This window comes from Hemiscyllium ocellatum, chromosome 2 (genome assembly GCF_020745735.1).
Source record: "Hemiscyllium ocellatum isolate sHemOce1 chromosome 2, sHemOce1.pat.X.cur, whole genome shotgun sequence".
In the NCBI taxonomy this organism is placed as follows: Eukaryota; Metazoa; Chordata; class Chondrichthyes; order Orectolobiformes; family Hemiscylliidae; genus Hemiscyllium; species Hemiscyllium ocellatum.
Window position 1 is genome coordinate 34,834,450 of NC_083402.1, and position 22,397 is coordinate 34,856,846.

General features: G+C 43.8%; 1 protein-coding gene across 1 annotated transcript in view; it reads right to left on the reverse strand.

The window, feature by feature from the left end:
- jmy (junction mediating and regulatory protein, p53 cofactor) overlaps window positions 1-9,977 on the reverse strand; it is a 119,753-nt gene extending 109,776 nt beyond the window's left edge. Inside the window, exon 1 of the mRNA XM_060835705.1 lies at window positions 8,432-9,977. Within this exon, the coding sequence (XP_060691688.1) occupies window positions 8,432-9,337 (906 nt within the window). The 5' untranslated portion in view covers window positions 9,338-9,977. The remainder of the gene's footprint in view (window positions 1-8,431) is intronic.
- Window positions 9,978-22,397: the final 12,420 nt, after the last annotated feature.

Genomic DNA, 22,397 nt, shown 5'->3' on the forward strand with positions numbered 1-22,397 from the left:
GGATTACTAGCTCAACCCAATGACCACTGTGTCATTATCACATCAAAATATGTAATAGTAAACTAGAAATCTCATTACTATTACTAAAATCCTGGTTAATAGGACTCTAATGTAATAGATTTCACATTACTGATGCAACAGACCATTGATTAACTATAAGTCTAAGAAATATTCACAATCAAAATCCAAATAAATTAATGTAATAGCATTCCGACCATTAACCACACAAGATCATGATTATTGACACAATTAAGAAATGATTTGATTATTCAAGAAATTGTTTTCTGTAGAAAGTCTATGACAATGTACCTACTCGCAGGCCTTTTCCTACAGTAGTTGCAGCAGCAAATGAGCCTCAGACCATTAGGTCAAGCCCACCAATAAAAGTCTCCAGCATACTGATTCTACCATGCACTGCGACAGACATGGCAGTTTTTAAAAAGCAAGCATAATTAACAAAAGGTCAGCATACATGTATTCAGAAGAAATATTGTCAAATCTCGTTTCTTTAAAATGGCAGCAAATAAAAGGCAATGATGTGCATCATCACTGCACCAAACGCCAACCTGCCCACTCAGTTACTTCACGTTGAAGATCAATACAGAACAGAACCTACTGGAGTGGGAAAACTGCAGTTTGCATTCATCCAGTATGAGTCACAATCTAAAAAAACCATTGCAATTAGGGCATCACTGGTAGCTAAGCAATTGGATGGTCTGGTATTGGAATTCTCATCTTTATTTCTGTTGTCACATCATCTGCTTCTTCTACTGGTCATGTCATCAGATAGATAAATGTCTTTGTTGTGCTCCGGTTCTAATCTTTCTCCTGCATGATGACTTTTCACAGCAGACCACTGTCAAACAGGGCACACACACACTGTAAAGTATTAATTGCACCTCCAGATTTATGTAGGCACCAAAAGCACAGCTTCAACATGCCAATGGCTCACTGGATGAGATCATCTGTATTATGACAGGCTTCTGTACCACTCTCTTGCCTATTAGGTGGCTCTTCTCTCAGAAGTCATGAGCTTCGTTTGAAAGGGATATCTCTGATCTCCCAGAAGTCAGCAATCAATCCTTTTGATTATTTAATGGGATGTGAACATCCCAGACTAGGCCACCAATCTCTAATTGCACACTAGAGTGTGGCCTTGAACCACGTATAGTTCACTATTAAATTTAAAATAATGATGGAAGATACACCAGATCTAAGAGATGAAGTTCTAGTTTGGAGAAAGGCCAATTTTGACAATATTAGGCAAGAACTTTCGAAAGTGGATTGGGAGCAGATGTTCGCAGGTAAAGGGACAGCTGGAAAATGGGAAGGCTTCAGAAATGAAGTAATGAGAATCCAGAGAAAGTATATTCCTGTTAGGGTGAAAGGAAAGGCTGCTAAGTATAGGGAATGCTAGATGATTAAAGAAATTGAAGGTTTGTTTAAGAAAAAGAAGGAAGCATATGTCAGGTATATACAGGATAGATCGAGTGAATCCTTAGAGTACAAAGGAAGTAGGAGTATACTTAAGAGGGAAATCAGGAGGGCAAAAAGGGGACATGAGATAGCTTTGGCAAATAGAATTAAGGAGAATCCAAAGGGTTTTTACAAATACATGAAGGACAAAAGGCTAACTAGGGAGTGAATAGGGCCCCTCAAAGATCAGCAAGGCGGCCTTTGTGTGGAGCCACAGAAAATGGTGGGGATACTAAGTAAGTATTTTGCATCAGTATTCATTGTGGAAAAGGATAAGGAAGATATAGACTGGAGGGAAAAAGATGATGACATCTTGCAAATTACAGAGGAGAAAGTGCTGGATGTCTTGAAACGCATAAAAGTTTATAAATCACTAGAACCTGATCAGGTGCACCCTAGAACTCTGTGGGAAGCTAGAGAAGTGACTGCGGGGCCTCTTGCTGAGATATTTGAATCACCGATAGTCACAGGTGAGGTGCCAGAAGACTGGAGGTTGGTTAATGTGGTGCCACGGTTTAAGAAGGGTGGTAATGACAACTCAGGGAACTATTGACTAGTGAGCCTGAACTCTGTGGTGGGCAAGTTGTTGGAGGGAATCCTGACGGACAGGATGTACATGTATTTGGAAAGGCAAGTAGTGATTAGGGATAGTCAACATGGTTTTGTGCATGGGAAATCACATCTCACAAACTTGATCGGGTTTTTGAGGAAGTAACAAAGAGGATTGATTAGGACAGAGTGGTAGATGTGATCTAGGTGGACTTCAACAAGGCGTTCGACAAGGTTCTGCTGAAAATGTGTTGCTGGTCAAAGCACAGCAGGCCAGGCAGCATCTCAGGAATAGAGAATTCGACGTTTCGAGCATAAGCCCTTCATCAGGAATAAGAGAGAGAGAGCCAAGCAGGCTGAGATAAAAGGTAGGGAGGAGGGACTAGGGGGAGGGGCGATGGAGGTGGGATAGGTGGAAGGAGGTCAAGGTGAGGGTGATCGGCCGGAGTGGGGTGGGGGCGGAGAGGTCAGGAAGAGGATTGCAGGTTAGGAGGGCGGTGCTGAGTTGAGGGAACCGACTGAGACAAGGAGGGGGGAGGGGAAATGAGGAAGCTGGAGAAATCTGAATTCATACCTTGTGGTTGGAGGGTTCCCAGGCGGAAGATGAGGCGCTCCTCCTCCAGCCGTCGTGTAGTTGTGTTCTGCCGGTGGAGGAGTCCAAGGACCTGCATGTCCTCGGTGGAGTGGGAGGGGGAGTTAAAGTGTTGAGCCACGGGGTGATTGGGTTGGTTGGTTCGGGCTGCCCAGAGGTGTTCTCTGAAGCGTTCCGCAAGTAAGCGGCCTGTCTCACCAATATAGAGGAGGCCACATCGGGTGCAGCGGATGCAATAGATGATGTGTGTGGAGGTACAGGTGAACTTGTGGCGGATATGGAAGGATCCCTTGGGGCCTTGGAGGGAAGTGAGTGTGGAGGTGTGGGCGCAAGTTTTACATTTCCTGCGGTTGCAGGGGAAGGTGCCGGGGGTGGAGGTTGGGTTGGTGGGGGGTGTGGATCTGACAAGGGAGTCACGAAGGGAGTGGTCCTTGCGGAAGGTTCCCCTTGGGAGACTGATTAGCAAGGTTAGATCTCATGGAATACAGGGAGAACTAGTCATTTGGATACAGAGCTGGCTCAAAGATAGAAAACAGAAGGTGGTGGTGGAGGATTGTTTTTCAGACTGGAGGCCTGTGACCAGTGGAGTGCCACAAGGATCGGTGCTGGGTCCTCTCCTTTTTGTCATTTACATAAATGATTTGGATGTGAGCATAAGAGGTACAGTTAGTAAGTTTGCAGAAGACACCAAAATTGGAGTTGTAGTAGACAGCGAAGGAGGTTACCTCAGATTACAACAGGATCTGGACCAGATGGACCAATGGGCTGAGAAGTGGCAGATGGAGTTTAATTCAGATAAATGCACAGTGCTGCATTTTGGGAAAGCAAATCTTAGCAGGACTTCCACACTTAATGGTAAGGTCCAAGGGAGTGTTGCTGAACAAAGAAACCTTGGAGTGCAGGTTCATAGCTCCTTGAAAGTGGAGTTGCAGGTAGATAGGATAGTGAATGCAGCATTTGGTATGCTTTCCTTTATTGGACAGAGTATGGAGTACAGAAGTTGGGAGGTCATGTTGCGGCTGTACAGGACATGCGTTAGGCCACTGTCAGAATATTGTGTGCAATTCTAGTCTCCTTCCTGTTGGAAAGATGTTGTGAAACTTGAAAGGGTTCAGAAAAGATTTACAAGGATGTTGCCAGGGTTGGAGGATTTGAGCTATAGGGAGATGCTGAACAGGCTGGGGCTGTTTTCCCTGCAGCATCAGAAGCTGAGGGGTGACCTTACAGAGGTTTACAAAATTATGAAGGGCATGGATAGGATAAATAGGCAAAGTCTTTTCCCTGGGGTCGGGGAGTCCAGAACTAGACGGCATTGGTTTAGGGTGAGAGGGAAATGATATGAGAGACCTATGGGGCAACTTTTTCACACAGAGGGTGGTATATGTATGGATGAGCTGCCAGAGGAAGTGGTGAAGACTGGTACAATTGCAACATTTAAGATGCATTTGGATGGGTTTATGAATAGGAAGGATTTGGAGGGAAAAGTACTGGGTGCTGGCAGGTGGGACTAGATTAGGTTAGGATATCTGGTTGGACCAAAGGGTCTGTTTCCATGCTGTACATCTCTATGACTTCATAACTCTGTTGTTAGAAAACCACGTTACGAATTTAGCAAGGGATACGGGAATGATGCAGAATAAAATATCAGCCATGGTCGGAGTGAATGGTAGAGCAGAGTTGAAGGACTGAATTGCTTATTTCTGAACTTATTTCAGCATTTTAACCCAGCAACAGCAGTGATGATATAAGTCACAATCATGTTCATTTTTAGGAAGTATTATCCAAGCAGCTGCAGTTCTGCCACCATGCGTCAGTTGTGGACAGAGTGAATATGATATTTGTCAGGCAGGCTGCTATGCTCTAGATGGTGTCAAGCTGGTTGAGTGTTGTTGGAGAGGCACTCATCCAAGTAAGGCAGCATATTCCATCATGCTCATGTGTCTTGTAAAAATGGATAGGCTTTGGGGAATCAGGTGGCGAGTCACTTCACCAGCCACTGACTTGCTTTTGTGGATACAATACTTAAATGGCTGATTCAGTTTCTGGTGAATGGTAACAAGATGTAGATAGTTTGTAATTCAGTGACAGTAAAGCCATTGAATAGCAGGATTTTGTTTAGATTAGTTCTTACTGGAGATGGTCACTGCCTGGTACTTGTGTGGAACTGATATTACTTGCTTAAAACTTTTTAGTTCTGAAGAAACATATCAGACTCGAAATGTTAACTGTTTCTCTTTGCAGTTGCAGTCAGATCTAAGTTTCTCTAACATTCTCTGTGTTTAATGTAACTTTCTATTGATCGACCCAAGTCAAAACACTGTCCAGGTCTTGCTGCATATGAACATAAGTTGCTCCGGTATCCGAGGAATCACAACTGGTGCATTTGGATGATCATCAGCAAACAGCTCATTTCAGAGCACAGTCCAAGATGAAGCAACCGAAGTGGGTTGGGCCTGAGACATTAATTTATAACAGTCCAAGGAGAAGGCTCAACACCGCCTTCAAAGGCAATTATAGATGGGCAACAAATGCTGGCCTTTCCAGCCGAACTCAACAAATTCTACTGTTTCACATGTGGTCACTATAGGAACACAATAAATTGTTCCGAGATGAAACTTCAGTTCTTTATACTTTAGGCACTACTGATGGCAAAAGGCATATTCCGTACTAGCGTACGAAATTAATAAATTAAAATGACGGTGCTATTCATCCATAGATCATTACATAAATTCTATACTTCATATGGCAAGTAAAGGAGCAGACACCCAGTTAACCAAATTGTTAATTGATTATGTAACAAAGCAAGAGTAGTCATATGCTGAAAAAAAATGGAAATGTTGAAAATCTGAATACAAAAACAGCAAGTTTTCAATTTGACAGATGCTATTGTTAACAAAAATAAATTTGGATTAAGCACTGTTCAGCCGCATTAACTATGATACTAAAAGGAAACATCCATGGAATTAAATTGATTCTAGTTAACATATCAAAAAACAGTGCTTCAGAATCTCAGAAATTACAGCACAGAAAGCCAGCACCTTGCCTTCAGTTCATGCATCAAGTTTTCTTTAAACAAAGGCAAATTTAGCCTCTTGAATTCAGTCATCTGACATGATCATGGATGATCTCAATTCAGCCTCAAGTCCACTTTCCTGCCCATTCTCAATAACCCTTCAACTTATTACCAACTAAAAATTTGTTTTTCTCTTCCTTAAATTTCCTCAATGTCCCAGGATCCACTACACCGAGGTAGTGAATTCCAGATTCATGACCCTGTGAAGGAAGTAATTTCTTTCCATCTGTTTTAAATCTGATGTCCATTATCCCTAAAACTATGGCCCCAGATGAGGAAACATCTTTTCTAAGTCTACTTTGTCAATCCCTTTATACCTCAATTAGGCTCCTCTAATTCTTCTTTGCTCCAGAGCAGCCCAACTGCTCAAGCTAACTAAGAAAAACCCTTTCTGTGTGGAATCAATCTACTGAACTTCATCTGAACTGCCTCCAATGCAACTACATCCATCCTCAAGTGAGGTAACCAAAATTGTGCACAATGCTACAGGAGCTGCCTCACAATTGCCCTGTAAAGTTGCAGTCATATCTCCCTACTTTTATACTCTATTCATCTAATAATAAATACCAAAATTCCATGTGGCCTTCCTTATTACTTGCTGTACTCTCATGCTGCACATTTCTGCCATTCTTCCATGGGTACACCCAGATCTCTCTAAACTAAAGCATTCCGGAGTTTCTCTCCATTTAGATAATAAGACACTTTTCTATTCCTCCAACTAAAATAGATAACCTCATGCTTATCATATCATATTAAAACTGCCAAATCCTGGCCCAAGAAGATTTGATACTCTCTTCCTGAGAAGATGGTGGAAGTAGCTTCCTTGAATTTTTTTTAAAGACACAGGTGGATAGCTTCTTGGTAAGCAAGGGAATGATAAGGGGTAGGTAGGAATGAAGATTTAAGTTTATCAAATTAGCCATGATATTATTGAATAGCAGAATGGGCTCAAGGACAAAAGGCCTACTCTTGCTCCTAATTCTTATGGATGTTCATAAATTGAATGTGTTTTTCCTGCATGAATCAAAAACAGAAAACAAAATAATTCAAGTCACAAAGATAGAGAGATATTTCTGTGAAACAACTATTACACATAAGCAAATGGACACATCTATATATGAAGCATATGTATTTTTTCTTTTAACAATAAAAATTGGACACATTTAATGCAAGAAACTTTTAAGTACATCAACTCATCACTGCACTTCAATTTAGTGCTGAATGCAGTTTAACAGTAGTATAAGTCTATCCTCAATGGATAGTTAGAAAAGGTGAACAATAATGTTAAGATACTTGTCCATTTTAAAAGGAATACAGTAAATATTAAAAGCTACTACCATGGTTGAACCAACCCACATCCCAAGATCGTAGAGGTAGATCCCACCAATTGTCAAAAGGAGATGATGTGTTTGTTGCTGAAGTTAAAAAGTTGTGTTCTGGGAACATAATGTCTAAAACAGGATATTTTAGAAGTTTTTTATTGTAAAATTCTTGTATAATATGGTATAAGTACAAAATTAAACTTAATTCCACAGATAAATTCTGCCCTACTGATTATAAGGGTAAATCAATGAGACAGTGCAACAATGCAGGGAAAATCAGTTTGCATATGCTTGAAATGCAAAGTACACTACATAATATTTAATATATCAATCATTCTTCATTCCTTCATAAAAGGGTTAAAAACATGAGGCAATACACATTTCACAGGTGGTCAGAATAGCTGGTTTTACTTGTCACTGCCAGCCTCGGGCTATTCTATGACAATGTAGTTGTGTATGCAGAAGAGCTTGACCTATCAAGGTTGTAGATCACATTTCCATCATGTAAATCAACAGATGATCGGCAGAAAAAAATTTAAAACAAAGAGATGTAAAGGTTAAAAAATGTCTACACTGGTTTGATAGAAATTAAGATTGATTTCATTGTTTTTATCTTCCACAAATAGTCTGATTACTTGTAAAATTTCAGTGCCATCTCCACTATACTGGCAACTAGACCTTAAAAATTAATTTAAGACCTTCAATTTATGTAGTCCCTCAACAGAATTTTTCAAAGCACTTTATAATCATTAAAGACTTTTTAAAAAAAAAGTGAGATTATTACAATTCAGGAAACACAGGAAATAATTTGTGCCCATCAAGATTCCACAAGCAGCAACATAATAATGACCAGACAATTTGTTTTCGGTATATTGTCCAAAGTACAAATACTGGCCAAAATTCCAGAAAATTTCCCTTCCTTTTCTTGTTAAATGGTGTTTACATCCGCCTAAGAGGACAAGCAGAGTCTCATCTAAACATCTACTCTGAACTACAGCATGCTTCACACTCCCTCAGGACTGAACTGGAGTGTGAACTTCTATTTTTGGGCTTATGTCCTGAAATAGAACTTGAATCCACAGCCCCTCAATTCACAGACTTGAGTGTTACCAACTGAGCCATGGATGACACTCTAATAACAGACATTAAAGAAAACAAAGAAGTAGCTTGCTTTCCAAGTATAACAGCAAATATGGATTGCTTTTGACCTAGTTAGTGATTCATTAAATGAAAGTTGCACAATCCAATACAAAGATATATCTCCATTGTAACCTACTTGGATGGTCACTATTCATCCAACTATTAAGCCAAATGCAATAGCATTGAGAAACTAAGATTAATGTTTAATAAAGATTAAATAAAGTGAACTTTTATCATAGAAAATGTAATATTTTGTCATATGAAATCAAGTAGTCTCACCTCCTGTAAACGTTTTTTTGCTCTCTGCAATACCTCTTCATATCCTTTCTGCCTCAGCTCACTCAAGCTCTCATAATACTCATCCGGGTTATCGTTTTCAGTGAATAGGAGGTGAGAAAGAATTTTCCACCCACAGACATCCAGAGCATGGCCAAGGTAAACTTGAAGTTGTAAGCATAGCGAGTCCATCTCTCCATCGATCACTTCAGATGCACCAAAGAGCACTGACCACATCCCTGAGGGTTCTTCAGGGAATACTGGCAAACAAGGTTCTAACTCCGAATTCACGGCACAAAGTTGCTGATGAATGGATCTCAAATCCTGGAAGGAGAACAGTCCGGCCCAGCTACAATCATCCGGTATCACAATATCCTTTTCTTGGTCCTGATCCCTATCCGCTGCCGTGGCAGAATCGTGAAGATGAACAGTGTCCTGAACTGGGCCTAAGATATCAGCCTCACTCGGAAGACAACCCGTCGCTCTTGTATCGCCCAAAGGAACCGCAGAGAGACCCGGTTCTCCTTGAAGTGGACTCCTTACTCCAATTTCCTTTGCTGTTGGGCTCTTGATGCTGGTCCGTCCTCGGGCTGGACTCCAGAGTGCAGCCGCTCCACTCCGGGTCGGACTCTTGATGCCAGCATCCCCCCGAACTGGGCTCTCGGCCTGGGGCGCTTGCGATTTCCGGACCCCCTCCTCATCTTCCTCTCCCTCCCGCCGTATCCGCTGGTCCCTCGCCCCAATCCTCTTCCTCTGCACCGTCCTGTTGTGGCAGGTTATGGCGAACTTTACCTCCACTTCATTCCAAGCCACGATGAAAACAAACTTGTGCTTTTCCTTCTCGTCGAAGGCGTTGGGTCTCACAGCCACCCAGTCCGACTCCAAGTTGTCTTCCACGGCGAATGACATCGTCTATATTCTCTCTGCCCACCAAGACAACGGACGGTGGAGAACAAGGAGAATATTTCCTCCCCCACCACCACCACGCCAGGAGACAAGAGCCGCCACACCATCCGTTACAAGTTCAGAGCTGGACCAGCCATCTTGGCTCACACCGTTCCTCCTGCACCTCCTCCTCCACAGCCTCCTGTACCCCTGAGCCCACCATCCAGACCCGCGGGCGGTCGCCGGCTACTGCTAACTCCTGCTGTAAATCGCTTCAGCTCTCGTCCCCTCCCCAAACCCCTGGCTCGGGCTCCAAGCGAAGTCCTGAATTGCTCTTCCCCCCCACTCTCCCTATCCTCCTCTTCTTCCTTCTGTCGCTTCTCCAGAAAGATCTCCGAGACAATGCGGACTCCTCACATCACGTGTCACCATCTGTTTACAAACGGACGCGGCAGCGCTCGCGACGACGTACAACCCCAGCAACCTCGCGCCGGCAATGGAATGTTGCCGCTCCCGCCCTTCGACCGCAGGTTCCCCCCTCCTCTGGCGCCTGACTCGCCTCGCGGGCGCCTTCCGAGATAGCACCTGGGGGGGGTAAGGGATGTGAGGCTTGCGTCACAAAAACCCCATTTCCTCCCTCGACAATGTTGTTGTCTTTCCAGCCGCTCTCCACCCCCAATACCCATACAGACGTGTGACGTATGGCGCACACGTACGCACGCCGAGCTCGTGAACGTGAGGGCGCCGCGTGGACACTGGGTCGCGCGCATGAAGGGTTCCAATCCGCAGTCATCGGCATTAACAGCGCCCCCTGTTCTGGTCTAAGCTGGAGGACCTGCGTTGGGGGAATCACGTTCCAAATCTCATGCATTGGGATAATAGGGATAGGGAATGTGTGTATGAGGGTGGGTGTATGTGAAAGTTACCATGTCCACGTTTTAGTGGGAATGTGAGGCACCTACAGATAGATTTGGACAGACTTAGTCAACAGGGCAGACAGAGCATAAACAAAAGATGTTCCAGAAACTCAGCAGGTGTGGTAGCATTTGTGCAGAGAAAGCACAGTTAACATTTCAAATCCAGTGAGCCTTCTTCAGAATGTAATGTGGAATATACCGTGAGCTTATCCATTTTTGTGGGAGAAACACTTGTACAGATTATTTCTAAAATGGTAAGAATAACTGCACTGCTGGGGCACCATAAATTTGAAATCTTAAGGCAGAGAGATTAGTCACCTGATTTTGAAGATATTTATCTCAATTACTATTTTGCTCTGCAGAGATTTTTTTTTCTTTTCCTAGTTCTAAACCAGACTATTTGAAATAATCCAGCCAGAAAATTAGCCAGCTCTACAAATGAATTTTGACTGTCTTCTGTTCAAGGTCAAAAGTCACACAACTCCAGGTTATTGGCGAACAGGTTTATTTGAAATCACGAGCTTTTGAAGCGCTGCTCCTTCATCAGATGAAGTGAAGAAATGCATTTAGGCACAGAATTTGTGGCCAGAGAGTTCAATGGACATAGACACCAAAAGATCATACAGATGGTGTGAGTGGAGTGTTGAATAATAAGTCTCTGCAGGTGATCAAAAGTGTCAGATGGTGTGAGTAAAGTATCCATAACTGAATAGTAAATGAAAGAGATGACTTATAATCCAATCAATTGAGGCAGAGAGATAATTACAAACAATTAAAAATAAAGTGGTGCTAGAGACAAACCAAACGGCTGGAATAACATGATGTTTATCAGAGTCACATGCTGAGGGTCTCATCAAAATAACGTGATTCAAAATTGTACAAACTTATTAAGTAGAAATATCATAACAAGATATCAAGGCGATGGTTTTAAAACAGGACAGTAAGGAAGTTCCAATGTAATAACCTTCATATCATCAGCATTTGGAACTGGGTACTCTGTTTCTTTGTCAGATTTTAACAAAATCAATTTTTCTTTGGTTCACTTTCTTGAGCTGTGCTGAATTTTCCTAAAAACATTGACTTCAAACCATTGCTGAAAAATGTTATTTTATGATTGACTACTCTATTTTTAGTCACGAGAAGTGAACAACCTGTTCATTTGCTGGATCTTAAATGTACACAGCTCAGTATGTTGAAGGCCAAAATTATGACAAGTTGTATTCATGGTGGGCAAGATATGCAGAAATCATAGTCTGAACAGGGATTTGGAGCTATATTTGGAATACTACATCAGAAAGTGGCAGTGTGTTGAAAGACTAGTGCTTTTTTTTCTAATGTGCTTTCTGTTTTTCTATTTAAGCTTCTTGAGAGTAGATGTAAATTCTTCAAACAGATAACTGTCACCTTAGGAGTTTGACTTAACGCAGTAATTGTTCTTCAGAAAGAATAGAATCCCTATGGTGTGGAAGCAGGCTACTTGACCCATCAAGTCTACACCAAGTCTCAAAAGAGGAGCATTCCAGCCAAACCTACACCATTCTTGTAACGCTGCATTTCCCATGGCTAACCCACCTAGCCTGGACATTCGTGGACAGTATGGGCAATTTAACATGGTCAATCCATCTAACCTGCATATTTTTGGACTGTGGGAGGAAACCCACACAAACACGAGGAGAATATGCAAACTCCATACAGACAGTGGCTCAAGGCTACTGGGCTCAAGGACTAACCACTGAACCACTGTGCTGCCCAGAAGAGAGGGACGAAAAACTATTTGATAGAAGTAGTCAAAGTTATGAGTTTTGATAGAATAGCTGGGAGGTGGAATGTTCCTACTCACAAAAGGATTGAGAACAAAAAGGCATTTTTTTTAAGGTAATTGGTAAAAGAAGAAAAAGTGATGTGACGGAACCTTTTTCACAGAAGTGGTTAGAGACTGTAATTCACTGCCAGAGAGTGTAGTGATGGCGGGTTCAATCACAGTAATCAAAGGGGATATTAAAATTTCTAAGATTTGCAAAGAAGTAGCCAAAATTCATTGTTTGTGATATGCATTGTATCATTTTATGCATTTCTAGCACTTTCCTCTGAATAGTTTGTTTGCAAAAATGCCCTATATCTTCAGAAACAAGATCACAGAATTATAGAATTGTTATGATGCAGAAGAAGGCTATTCAGCCCATTGTGCCCATGTCAGTTTTATTGCTGCAAATGTGTTGCTGGTCAAAGCACAGCAGGTTAGGCAGCATCTCAGGAATAGAGAATTCGACGTTTCGAGCATAAGCCCTTCATCAGGATGCTGCCTAACCTGCTGTGCTTTGACCAGCAACACATTTGCAGCTGTGATCTCCAGCATCTGCAGACCTCATTTTTTACATGTCAGTTTTATTATCTAGTGCCAATCTTCTGCCCTTTCCCCATATCAGTGCACACTATTTATATTCAAATAATCACCCAATACCCTCTTAAATGCATCAAACGAACCTGTTGCCATCACATTTCCAGGTAGTGCATTCAATAACGTAACTTCTCATTGCTCACTGTATGAAAAGGTTTTTTTCTTACATTATTCTTGACTCATTTAAAATCACTTTATAACTATGCCCCCCTCATTCTTTTTGTTTTTACAGCAGGAACAGCTTCTCCCCATCTAGACCAAAGATGTGCAGGTCAGGTGAATTGGCCATGCTAAATTGCCCATAGTGTTAGGTGCATTAGTCAGAGGGAAATGGGTCTGGGTGCGTTACTCTTCAGAGAGTCGGTGAGGACTGTTGGGCCAAAGGGCCTGTTTCCACACTGTAGGGAATCTAATCTATCTACTCTGTCCAGCCTGCTCATAATTTTGAAAACCTCTATCAAAGCATCTCTGTACCTTCAGTCCAAGGGAAACAGTGCCAGGTTCTTCAATTTATCCTTATAACTGAAGTTTCTCATTCCTGGAACCATTCTTGTAAATTGCTTCTGCAGTCTCTCTAATGTAGCAACATCTTTTCTAAAATGTAGTACCCACAATTGTGCTCTTGTCATCCATGCCCCTATTAATAAAGTTGAGAGCACTTTATGCTTTGTTAACTGTGCTCTCTGCTACCCTGCCACCTTCAATAGTCTGTGCACATTTCCACCCAGGACCCTTTGTACCTTTCCTCACCCCCACCCTTTAGAATTGTACCCCCTATTTTAAATTGTTTTTCAATGTTCTTCCTATCAAACTGCGTCAGTGTTACATTTCCCTGCATCAAACATCATCTGCTACCGATCTGGAAGAAAGTGAGGACTGCAGATGCTAGAGATCAGAGGCAAGAGTGTGGTGCTGGAAAAGCACAACAGGCCAGGTAGCATCCAAGGAGCAGGAGAATCGACATTTCGGGCATAAGCCCTTCATCAGGTTCCTCAACGTTGATTCTCCTGCTCCTCGGATGCTGCCTGGCCTGCATCTGCCACCTATCTGCTTATTCCACCAACTTGTCAGTATACTTATCTCCATAAATGTCCTGGAAAAGTAGTAGTGGTCAGTCTGTAAATTAATTATTTTTATTTCCATAAATTATTTCTCAGTTGCTCGAAACAAACGTTGACAAAAAACACTGCATCTTTCGCCAGAGCTCTTTTGATTAGATTCCCTACAATGTGGAAACAGGCCCTTTGCCCCAACCGACCCACCGAATAGTAATCCATCCAAACCCACTAATGCACCTAACAGTATTGGCAATTTTGCATGCCCAATTCATCTGACCTGCACATATTTGGACTGTGGGAGGAAACCGGAGCAAACCCACACATGCATGGGGAGAATGTGCAAACTCCACGCAGACAGTCGCCCAAGACTGGAATCAAACCTGGGTCCCTGGTGCTGCAGTACAGCAGTGCTAACCACCGAGCCATCATGCCAGTGTAAAGGCACATTCAGAAGGAGATATTTGACTGTCTCTACTCCACAACATCCACCGCAGCCACTCTAGAGCAGCATGTCATGGCACAGACATTTCAGGCTTACATGAAGGATCTGACAGGAAGTGCCCTTCTCACTACCATCAAACAATGCCTTGGTGCTTATTGGAATTGATTTTGACAGTCTGCTCAGGGAACAACTTGACAGAGCCTACTGTCTCCTTTTCCGGCAAGGTCTCGAGGACACTACGTGCTGACCACTTCCTGTTGGACCTGTGGTCAGATGTGTTTTTCTTTGCAAATTTCTCTATGAATGACACTTGATACAAAATGGTCCAAGTACTTGGAGCGTTCTGTGGCAACAAGGCCAGTGTCATCCTTCACAACGTCATGGACAGGTAGAACCTCAGTATATAGTGACAGTTGGTGTTTGCATACCGAGGGTATATGCACAGCTTGATGCAGTCACACACAATGGTGCCATCAGGATGAGGACTACATTGGATACGTTCTTCCCATCCCCCTCCATCCAGAGTTTTGTCCATGGTGTCCCTGCGAACACAATTCATCTTAGACCTCCAGATGAACTGGACGATGGCTCAGGTGACTGCAATGGGAATGGGCCAGACCTGCACCATGTACAATAACAAGAGTGCCTCACATCGTAACGAGAGGGAGCAATGCTCCCAAAAGCCCAGTTTTTGCCTCCCCTTGGTGACACGCTCCTCCCAAGATTTTGCTCAGGCACCCGTCCCTGTGAGCTACCTTCCCAGCATCTTCAGGTAATCTGACCTGATGGTGAAGGGTCGTAAAGGATCAGCCAGCCCTGTTCCCAAAGAACATGGTCTTGCCCTTGCCTCAATTTACTTTGGCTCCTGAGGCCAGTTCGAACTGGTCTCAGATGCTCATGAGCTGCAAATGTGTTGCTGGTCAAAGCACAGCAGGCCAGGCAGCATCTCAGGAATAGAGAATTCGACGTTTCGAGCATAAGCCCTTCATCAGGAATAGGAGGACCAATTCCAACACCGCACAGCCCAGATGGCCTCCTTCTTCAAGGACCGCAGATTCCCCCCAGACGTGATCGACGGTGCCCTCCACCGCATCTCCTCCACTTCCCGCTCCTCCGCCCTTGAGCCCCGCTCCTCCAACCGCCACTAAGACAGAACCCCACTGGTTCTCACCTACCACCCCACCAACCTCCGCATACAACATATCATCCGCCGCCATTTCCGCCACCTCCAAACGGACCCCACCACCAAGGATATATTTCCCTCCCCTCCCCTATCAGCGTTCCGCAAGGACCACTCCCTTCGTGACTCCCTCGTCAGATCCACACCCCCCACCAACCCAACCTCCACCCCCGGCACCTTCCCCTGCAACCGCAGGAAATGTAAAACTTGCACCCACACCTCCACACTCACTTCCCTCCAAGGCCCCAAGGGATCCTTCCATATCCGCCACAAGTTCACCTGTACCTCCACACACATCATCTATTGCATCCGCTGCACCCGATGTGGCCTCCTCTATATTGGTGAGACAGGCCGCTTACTTGCGGAACGCTTCAGAGAACACCTCCGGGCCGCCCGAACCAACCTACCCAATCACCCCGTGGCTCAACACTTTAACTCTCCCTCCCACTCCACCGAGGACATGCAGGTCCTTGGACTCCTCCACCGGCAGAACACAACTATACGACGGCTGGAGGAGGAGCGCTTCATCTTCCGCCTGGGAACCCTCCAACCACAAGGTATGAATTCAGATTTCTCCAGTTTCTTCATTTCCCCTCCCCCCACCTTGTCTCAGTCGGTTCCCTCAACTCAGCACCGCCCTCCTAACCTGCAATCCTCTTCCTGACCTCTCCGCCCCCACCCCACTCCGGCCTATCACCCTCACCTTGACCTCCTTCCACCTATCCCACCTCCATCGCCCCTCCCCCTAGTCCCTCCTCCCTACCTTTTATCTTAGCCTGCTTGGCTCTCTCTCTTATTCCTGATGAAGGGCTTATGCTCGAAACGTCGAATTCTCTATTCCTGAGATGCTGCCTGGCCTGCTGTGCTTTGACCAGCAACACATTTGCAGCTCAGATGCTCATGAGTCTGCGCATGCACTGATCTTTAGGAGGCCGTCATCCATCTACAGGAAGGCTTTGACCTGCTATCTTCTGCTGCCTGGAATAGTCACCCCTCTCAGGCTCATCTGTAGGAGTGTAACCCCTGACAGGGATGAAAACTTGGGAGGCAGGCAGGATTGTGGCAAGTGGAAGATTTTTAATCATGCAGAATCTAGTTAATGCAGGGAGAGGACAAAATGGGCCACAATGCGAGAAACCCGTTTTCACCTTATTCTTTGGCTCAGCTTAGAAGAGAGATAAATGACACACACTGATTGTTACGGTGAAAAACGACGTGGTCAGTATGTTCTTCCCTCTTGCTCCATATACCCAATACTATCAGACATATAATCAATGATGGGCATTCCAATGAACAGTCCCAGGTTCCCATGATCTTATGGTGTTTATGATGTACTATAATCTCTAGGCCTTGGGATCTTCCTAAGCATTCTTTTCATTCACATTCCAAAGTACTCCAAAGGATCTGTCTCAGGCTGGCTTATCTCTAAGGTCGGCTTAAATTCTGTTCTTCATTGTATTCCATTTTTTCAAATTCAGTTACTCTTATATTTCCCACTATCCTAATTATATATGTAAAATACAAAGGACAGTTAGTTTTAATTTATTTGCTTGAAGTTTTGTAATATTGATTTATGTAATAAAGTTAGTCATAATGTGTAAAATAGTACAGCTACTTCTACTGTCAAGACTTTGATTATTGGGCTGTGAACAATCTATTTTTTTCAAGGTGTAAAATAAGTCACTTCCCAAAGCTGGTTAACTTCACATCTAGGTTTAAATGCTTTTCCTTTAATATCTATTTTTATGTTGAAAACTACCCCTTTGATTCTATGAAGAATCTTTAACTAAACCTATTGCTTAATATTGAGAGTAATTAATTTCAAAGAAAGAACTATTTACTACAAAATAACTTTAACTCCCTAAGCACTGACAAAGGCTAATCTAGCTGGTTCCATGTCAAAACTGTCCGGGATGGTTGCTGCTCAAAGCCCTCTTCGGAGTAGCTCTGTTCAAAGGTACCATTGTTCCACCTAAAGGCTAGAGGAGGCTGTTTGTCCCATTCATCTCTTTTCAACTATTTTGCATTAAAACACGCTGTTCAATTCTACTTTTCCCAGCTATTTTGTAAACGTGGGCATGGGCCATTTTGGTATAAGCAGGTATGGGCCATCCCTACAGCATCCTTCCTGGCGGACTCAGCAAAGTGCTATATACAACACACAGACAAGGCAGGAGGAGGTGGGCAGCCCTGCCTGACTCCGGATCTGAATGGGAAATTTTCTAATTCCCACTCGTTGATTGAGACTGCACTAACAATGTTGGTGTAGACCAGTCAGATCCAATTGCAAGTTCCATCCCCAAAGCCCATTTTGGAGAGCATGTCCCACATGTAGGTGTGTGATATCCTGTCAAAGATCTTCTCCTAGTCCAGGCTGATGAAGTAGGCATCCACCCCCTTGTCCTGCACATAGGCGATTGTATCTCTGAGGAGCGTGAGGCTCTCAAGAGATCATCCTACCCAGTAGACCACAGGTTTAGTCGGGTGATTCACCGATCCCAGAGCAGACCTGATCAGATTAGCAATGAGTTTAGACAGGATTTTGTAGTCTTGCAGTCAGCAGTGAAATTGCTTGCCAATTTCTAATTCCCTCCCTCTTCCCGTTCTGCTTGATATTTTTACTCATAGATTCACACATGCAGGTGTTGATACCTTTACTCATAGATTCACACATGTTACCTGCCGGAAGCATGCTGTCACACACCTCCAGCAGGTCCTGGCCAATCAGGTCCCACAGAGCTGAATGCAACTCAACTGGTGAGCTGGTGAGCTGGCACTTACTGTAAGAACTCAAGGGCCTTGGTCAGCTCATTCAGAGGTAATGACTGGTTCAGCCTTTCCCACATGCTGTTGTCTAAGACCACCATGGTACAAGATAGGAACAACTGAGGCCATGCTGTTTGTGGGCTTCATGTCGTACAGTCTGGATTAAAAGGATTTGCTGACCCTCAGGATGTTAGACTGAGATGACGCTATGAAGACATCTTCTTACTTCGGGCGTTGAGCACCAAGCTGTCCTTGTGCGCCTTCTGGAAGAACAAATGTGAGCACCTGTCATCCTACTCCACTGTGCAGGACCCTGGACTGGAAGATTATCTTGAAGGTCTCTGAGGGAAGAAGTGAGATCTGTTGGCTCTTCACCTCCGTGACATTGACCCCATCATCTGAAGCAGGAGTAGGTTCTGCATGTTTGCGTAGAGTTTGGACAATTTTCCCTGTCTGTCTCCCCCTTGCCTTCTGAACTCTTTTGAGAATAATAAAGAACCTCTTGATACTCCTCTTGACTGTTTTCCACCAGACTAATGGAGACTCAAAGAGGGGCTTCATGGTTCTCTAACCTGTGTACTCCCTTTTGAGCCCCTCACTGTTTTTTGAGGTTAACATTTTCACATTCAGCTTCCATGTTCCCTTGCCAACCAGCAAGAGTCAGTTGTCAGAGAAGAACACTGTCTTGATGTCAGTGGATTTGACCGAGAACATGTGGGACAGGGAACAGGAAATCTTTCCTTGAGCAGATAGATATGTCTGGCCATGACCAGGTATATCTATGCTGCACTCTATCTGCAAGAAGGCTGAAGATGTTGTGCAGCTTGGCAATTTTAACCATTTCTGTCAGGAATCTGGACATAACGTCCCATTTGCTATCAGTCCCTCTGGATCAACCATCCACGTTGAAGATGCAGTTGAAGTCTGTAGCCAGAATAACCAGTCTGGACAGCCAGCCATTCACTCTTTACCACTGAGACGTACATGTTAATGAGTTGTTGGGGATGCATTTCTGGACCTAGTGTCTGCTTCAAGGAGGTGCCCACCCACCACCTCCTTAATCTCAGATATGGGGACGTTGCCACCTTTAAGCAGAATACCCAGGCTAGAGGAATGCCTATCATTCCCCCCCAACCAAATCAAAACTCCGTGGGCGCATAAGCTCAACCATTTCCTGTAGCTACTGAGGTTCGGTATCCCACACTCCTACAGAAACAGGAGTCCACTTTGACATTGGCCAGGCAAGCCAACATGGAGACACATTGCAGTTTTAAAACCCATTTTGAGATTTTATAGAATTTACCATAGACTCATTGTCTGTTCGCCCACGGTCTTGTCACTGAGGGGACTCCCTGCATTCCCATGGTGTTGGCAAACTGTTGGACACACTTCATACTGAGGTAGCTATCTTGTTCGTCCGTGGGGTGATTGTCCTGATCCAGTGTCGTCAGGACCAGGATGAAGCCAGGAAGGTCCAGTTCTGAGTCTAGTAGGAGAACTGTCATGCTGTGCTCCCGATTGCCCAGAGCTGTGGTGCAGTGGGTACCACCAGTTTCCAATGGCTGGAGGTTGGGCTTAACTGTGCCCCTTGGGACATCAGCATAACTGGGTTGGGGGTTTCTCCTCTCTGTGTCCCCTGGTGCTCTGCCTCTCTTTTTTTGATGGCCATCTCTCTGCACGAATTTGTCATGAGAGGAGTTTCTGGTGTGTCCATAGTGCAGCTGCCTCTTTCTGTTTTGCTGTGGGACCATGGGAGTACAACATATTTTTCTTCTACGGTTGTTTCTCAATGGTTTTCACTCCCCTGCCTCCTTCGTTTCCTCCTGCTCCATTGACTCCGTCTGTTTAGGTAGAGGTTTAGGTGGTTGCTATGCCTTCATTGGCTAACCTTTGCTCCTCTCCAGCCTGTTCCTTCTTCTAATTGCCCCTTGTTTCAGTTTTCTTGCTGGAGGTTAACACTTTACTGGCAAGCATATCCTTTACTTTTAAAACGGCTGGTCAACTATGGAGTGGGAAAAGTGAGGAGACATCCTATTTCTCCTCACCCAACCATAATAAGAATCTTCAAGGCAGTGTGAAAGAAGAGCCAATCCCATTCTGACAGCATATTGCGGCAAAACAGATTGGCACCAGGCCATCATATTTTCATGTTTACTCATTTAACATCAGACTGCAGTTATTAACTACTTAGCTAATTTAATGATGCTGGCTGTATTATTGTTATGGTGATAGTTACATTTTTGTGTCAAGCACGCAAGCATCCCTATAATTATGGATTGTTATCCTCCCTGCCTGCAAGGTATTGCGTCACATGTAGACTGAGTGGTTAAGAAGGTGTTTAGAATGCATGCCTTCATTGCTCAGACCTTTGAGTGTAGGTGTTGGGACAGCAGGTTGAGGTTTTGCTCCTTCTCTAATAGGTTCATCAACATTCTGAATAAGAACATTTTCTTGTACACACTTAACAAATTCCTCTCCATCCAAGAACTTAACACTGTGGCACTCCCAGTCAATGTTTGGAAAGTTAAAATCCCCTACCACATCAGCCCTATCATTTTACAGATATCTGAGATCTCCTTATAAATTTGTTTCTTAATTTCCTGCTGACTATTTGGAGGCCTATACTGCAATCACAATAAGGTGGTCATCCCTTTCCTATTTCTCAGTTCCACCCAAATAACTTCACTGGACATACTCCAAGGAATATCCTCCCTAAGTGGTTAGCATTGCTGCCTCACAGCGCCAGAGACCCGGGTTCAATTCCCGCCTCAGGCGACTGACTGTGTGGAGTTTGCACCTTCTCCCCGTGTCTGTGTGGATTTCCTCTGGGTGCTCCGGTTTCCTCCCACAGTCCAAAAGTGTGCAAGTTAGGTGAATTGGCCATACTAAATTGCCTGTAGTATTAGGTGAAGGGTAAATGTAGGGGAATGGGTCTGGGTGGGTTGCGCTTCGGTGGGTCGGTGTGGACTTGTTGGCCGAAGGACTTGTTTCCGCACTGTAAGTAAGTAAGTAGTCTAAGTACAGCAGTAATATTATTCCCTAATCATAGCATCTATATCCTGGAACATTAAGCTGCCAGTCCTGCCTTTTCAGCAAAACTTGACCTTCTCTTGAGAAGTAAGGCAGGGCAAATGACTAGGGTGTCAGTGGGAGAACACTTTGGGGGCCAGTGATCATAATTCTATCAGTTTTAAAATAGTTATGGAAAAGGATTGACCTGATCTAAAATTTCAAGTTATAAATTGGAGTAAGGCCAATTTTGATGGTAGTCTTCAAGAATTTTTAAAAGTTGATTGAGAGAGGCCATTCAGAGAGAAAGGAAAAAGTGGGAGGCCTTCAAAAATTAGATAACCAGAATCCAGAGGCAGACTGTTCTTGTTAGTGTGAAAGGCAAAACTGGTAAGTGTAGAGAATGCTTGATGATTAGAGAAATTGAGGTTCTGTTTAAGAAAAAGAAGGAGGCAGGTATAAACAGCTGGGATCAAGCGAGTCCCTTGAGGAAAAGAAGGGCAGTAGGAGTATACTCAAGAAGGAAATGCAGAAGGCAAAAATCGGACATGAGATAGCTTTGGCTTATAGAGTTAAGGAGAATCCAAAGAGATTCTACAAATACATTCAAGGCAAAAGAGTAACCAGGGGAAGAATAGGGCCTCCCTAAAGATCAACAAGGCTGTCTATGTGTGGAACTGGAAGAGATGAGTGAGATACTATGTGGAGAAAGATATGGAAGCTGGACAACTTGGAGAAATAGATAATGATATCTTGAAAAGTGTCCCTATTACAGAGGGGGAGGCACATTATGCCTTAAAACACATAAAGATGGTTAAATCCCCAGGACCTAATCACGTGTATCCCAGAACTTTGTGGGAAGCTAGGGAAGTGATTGCTGAGCACCTCGCTGAGATATTTGTATCACTGATAGCCACAGGTGAGGTGCCAGAAGACTGGAGATTGGATAATATGGTGCCATTATATAAGAAAGTGTTTAAGGAAAGGCTAGGAATCTATAGACCAGGGAGCCTGACATTGGTGTGTTGGAAGGAATCCTGCAAGAAAGGATCAGCATATATTTAGAAAGGCAAGGACTGACTAGGGATAGTCAACAGGGCATTTTTGTGCGTGGGAAATTGTCTCACTAACAACTGAATTTTTTGAAGAAGTGACAAAGATGATTGAGAGAGCAGAGTGGTAGATGTTGTCTAAATAGACTTAAGGAGGGCGTTCAACATGGTAGACTGGTTAGCAAGGTTAGATCACATGGAATTCATGGAGAGCTCGCCATTTGGTTACCAACTTAGCTTGAAGGTAAGAGACAGAGGGTGA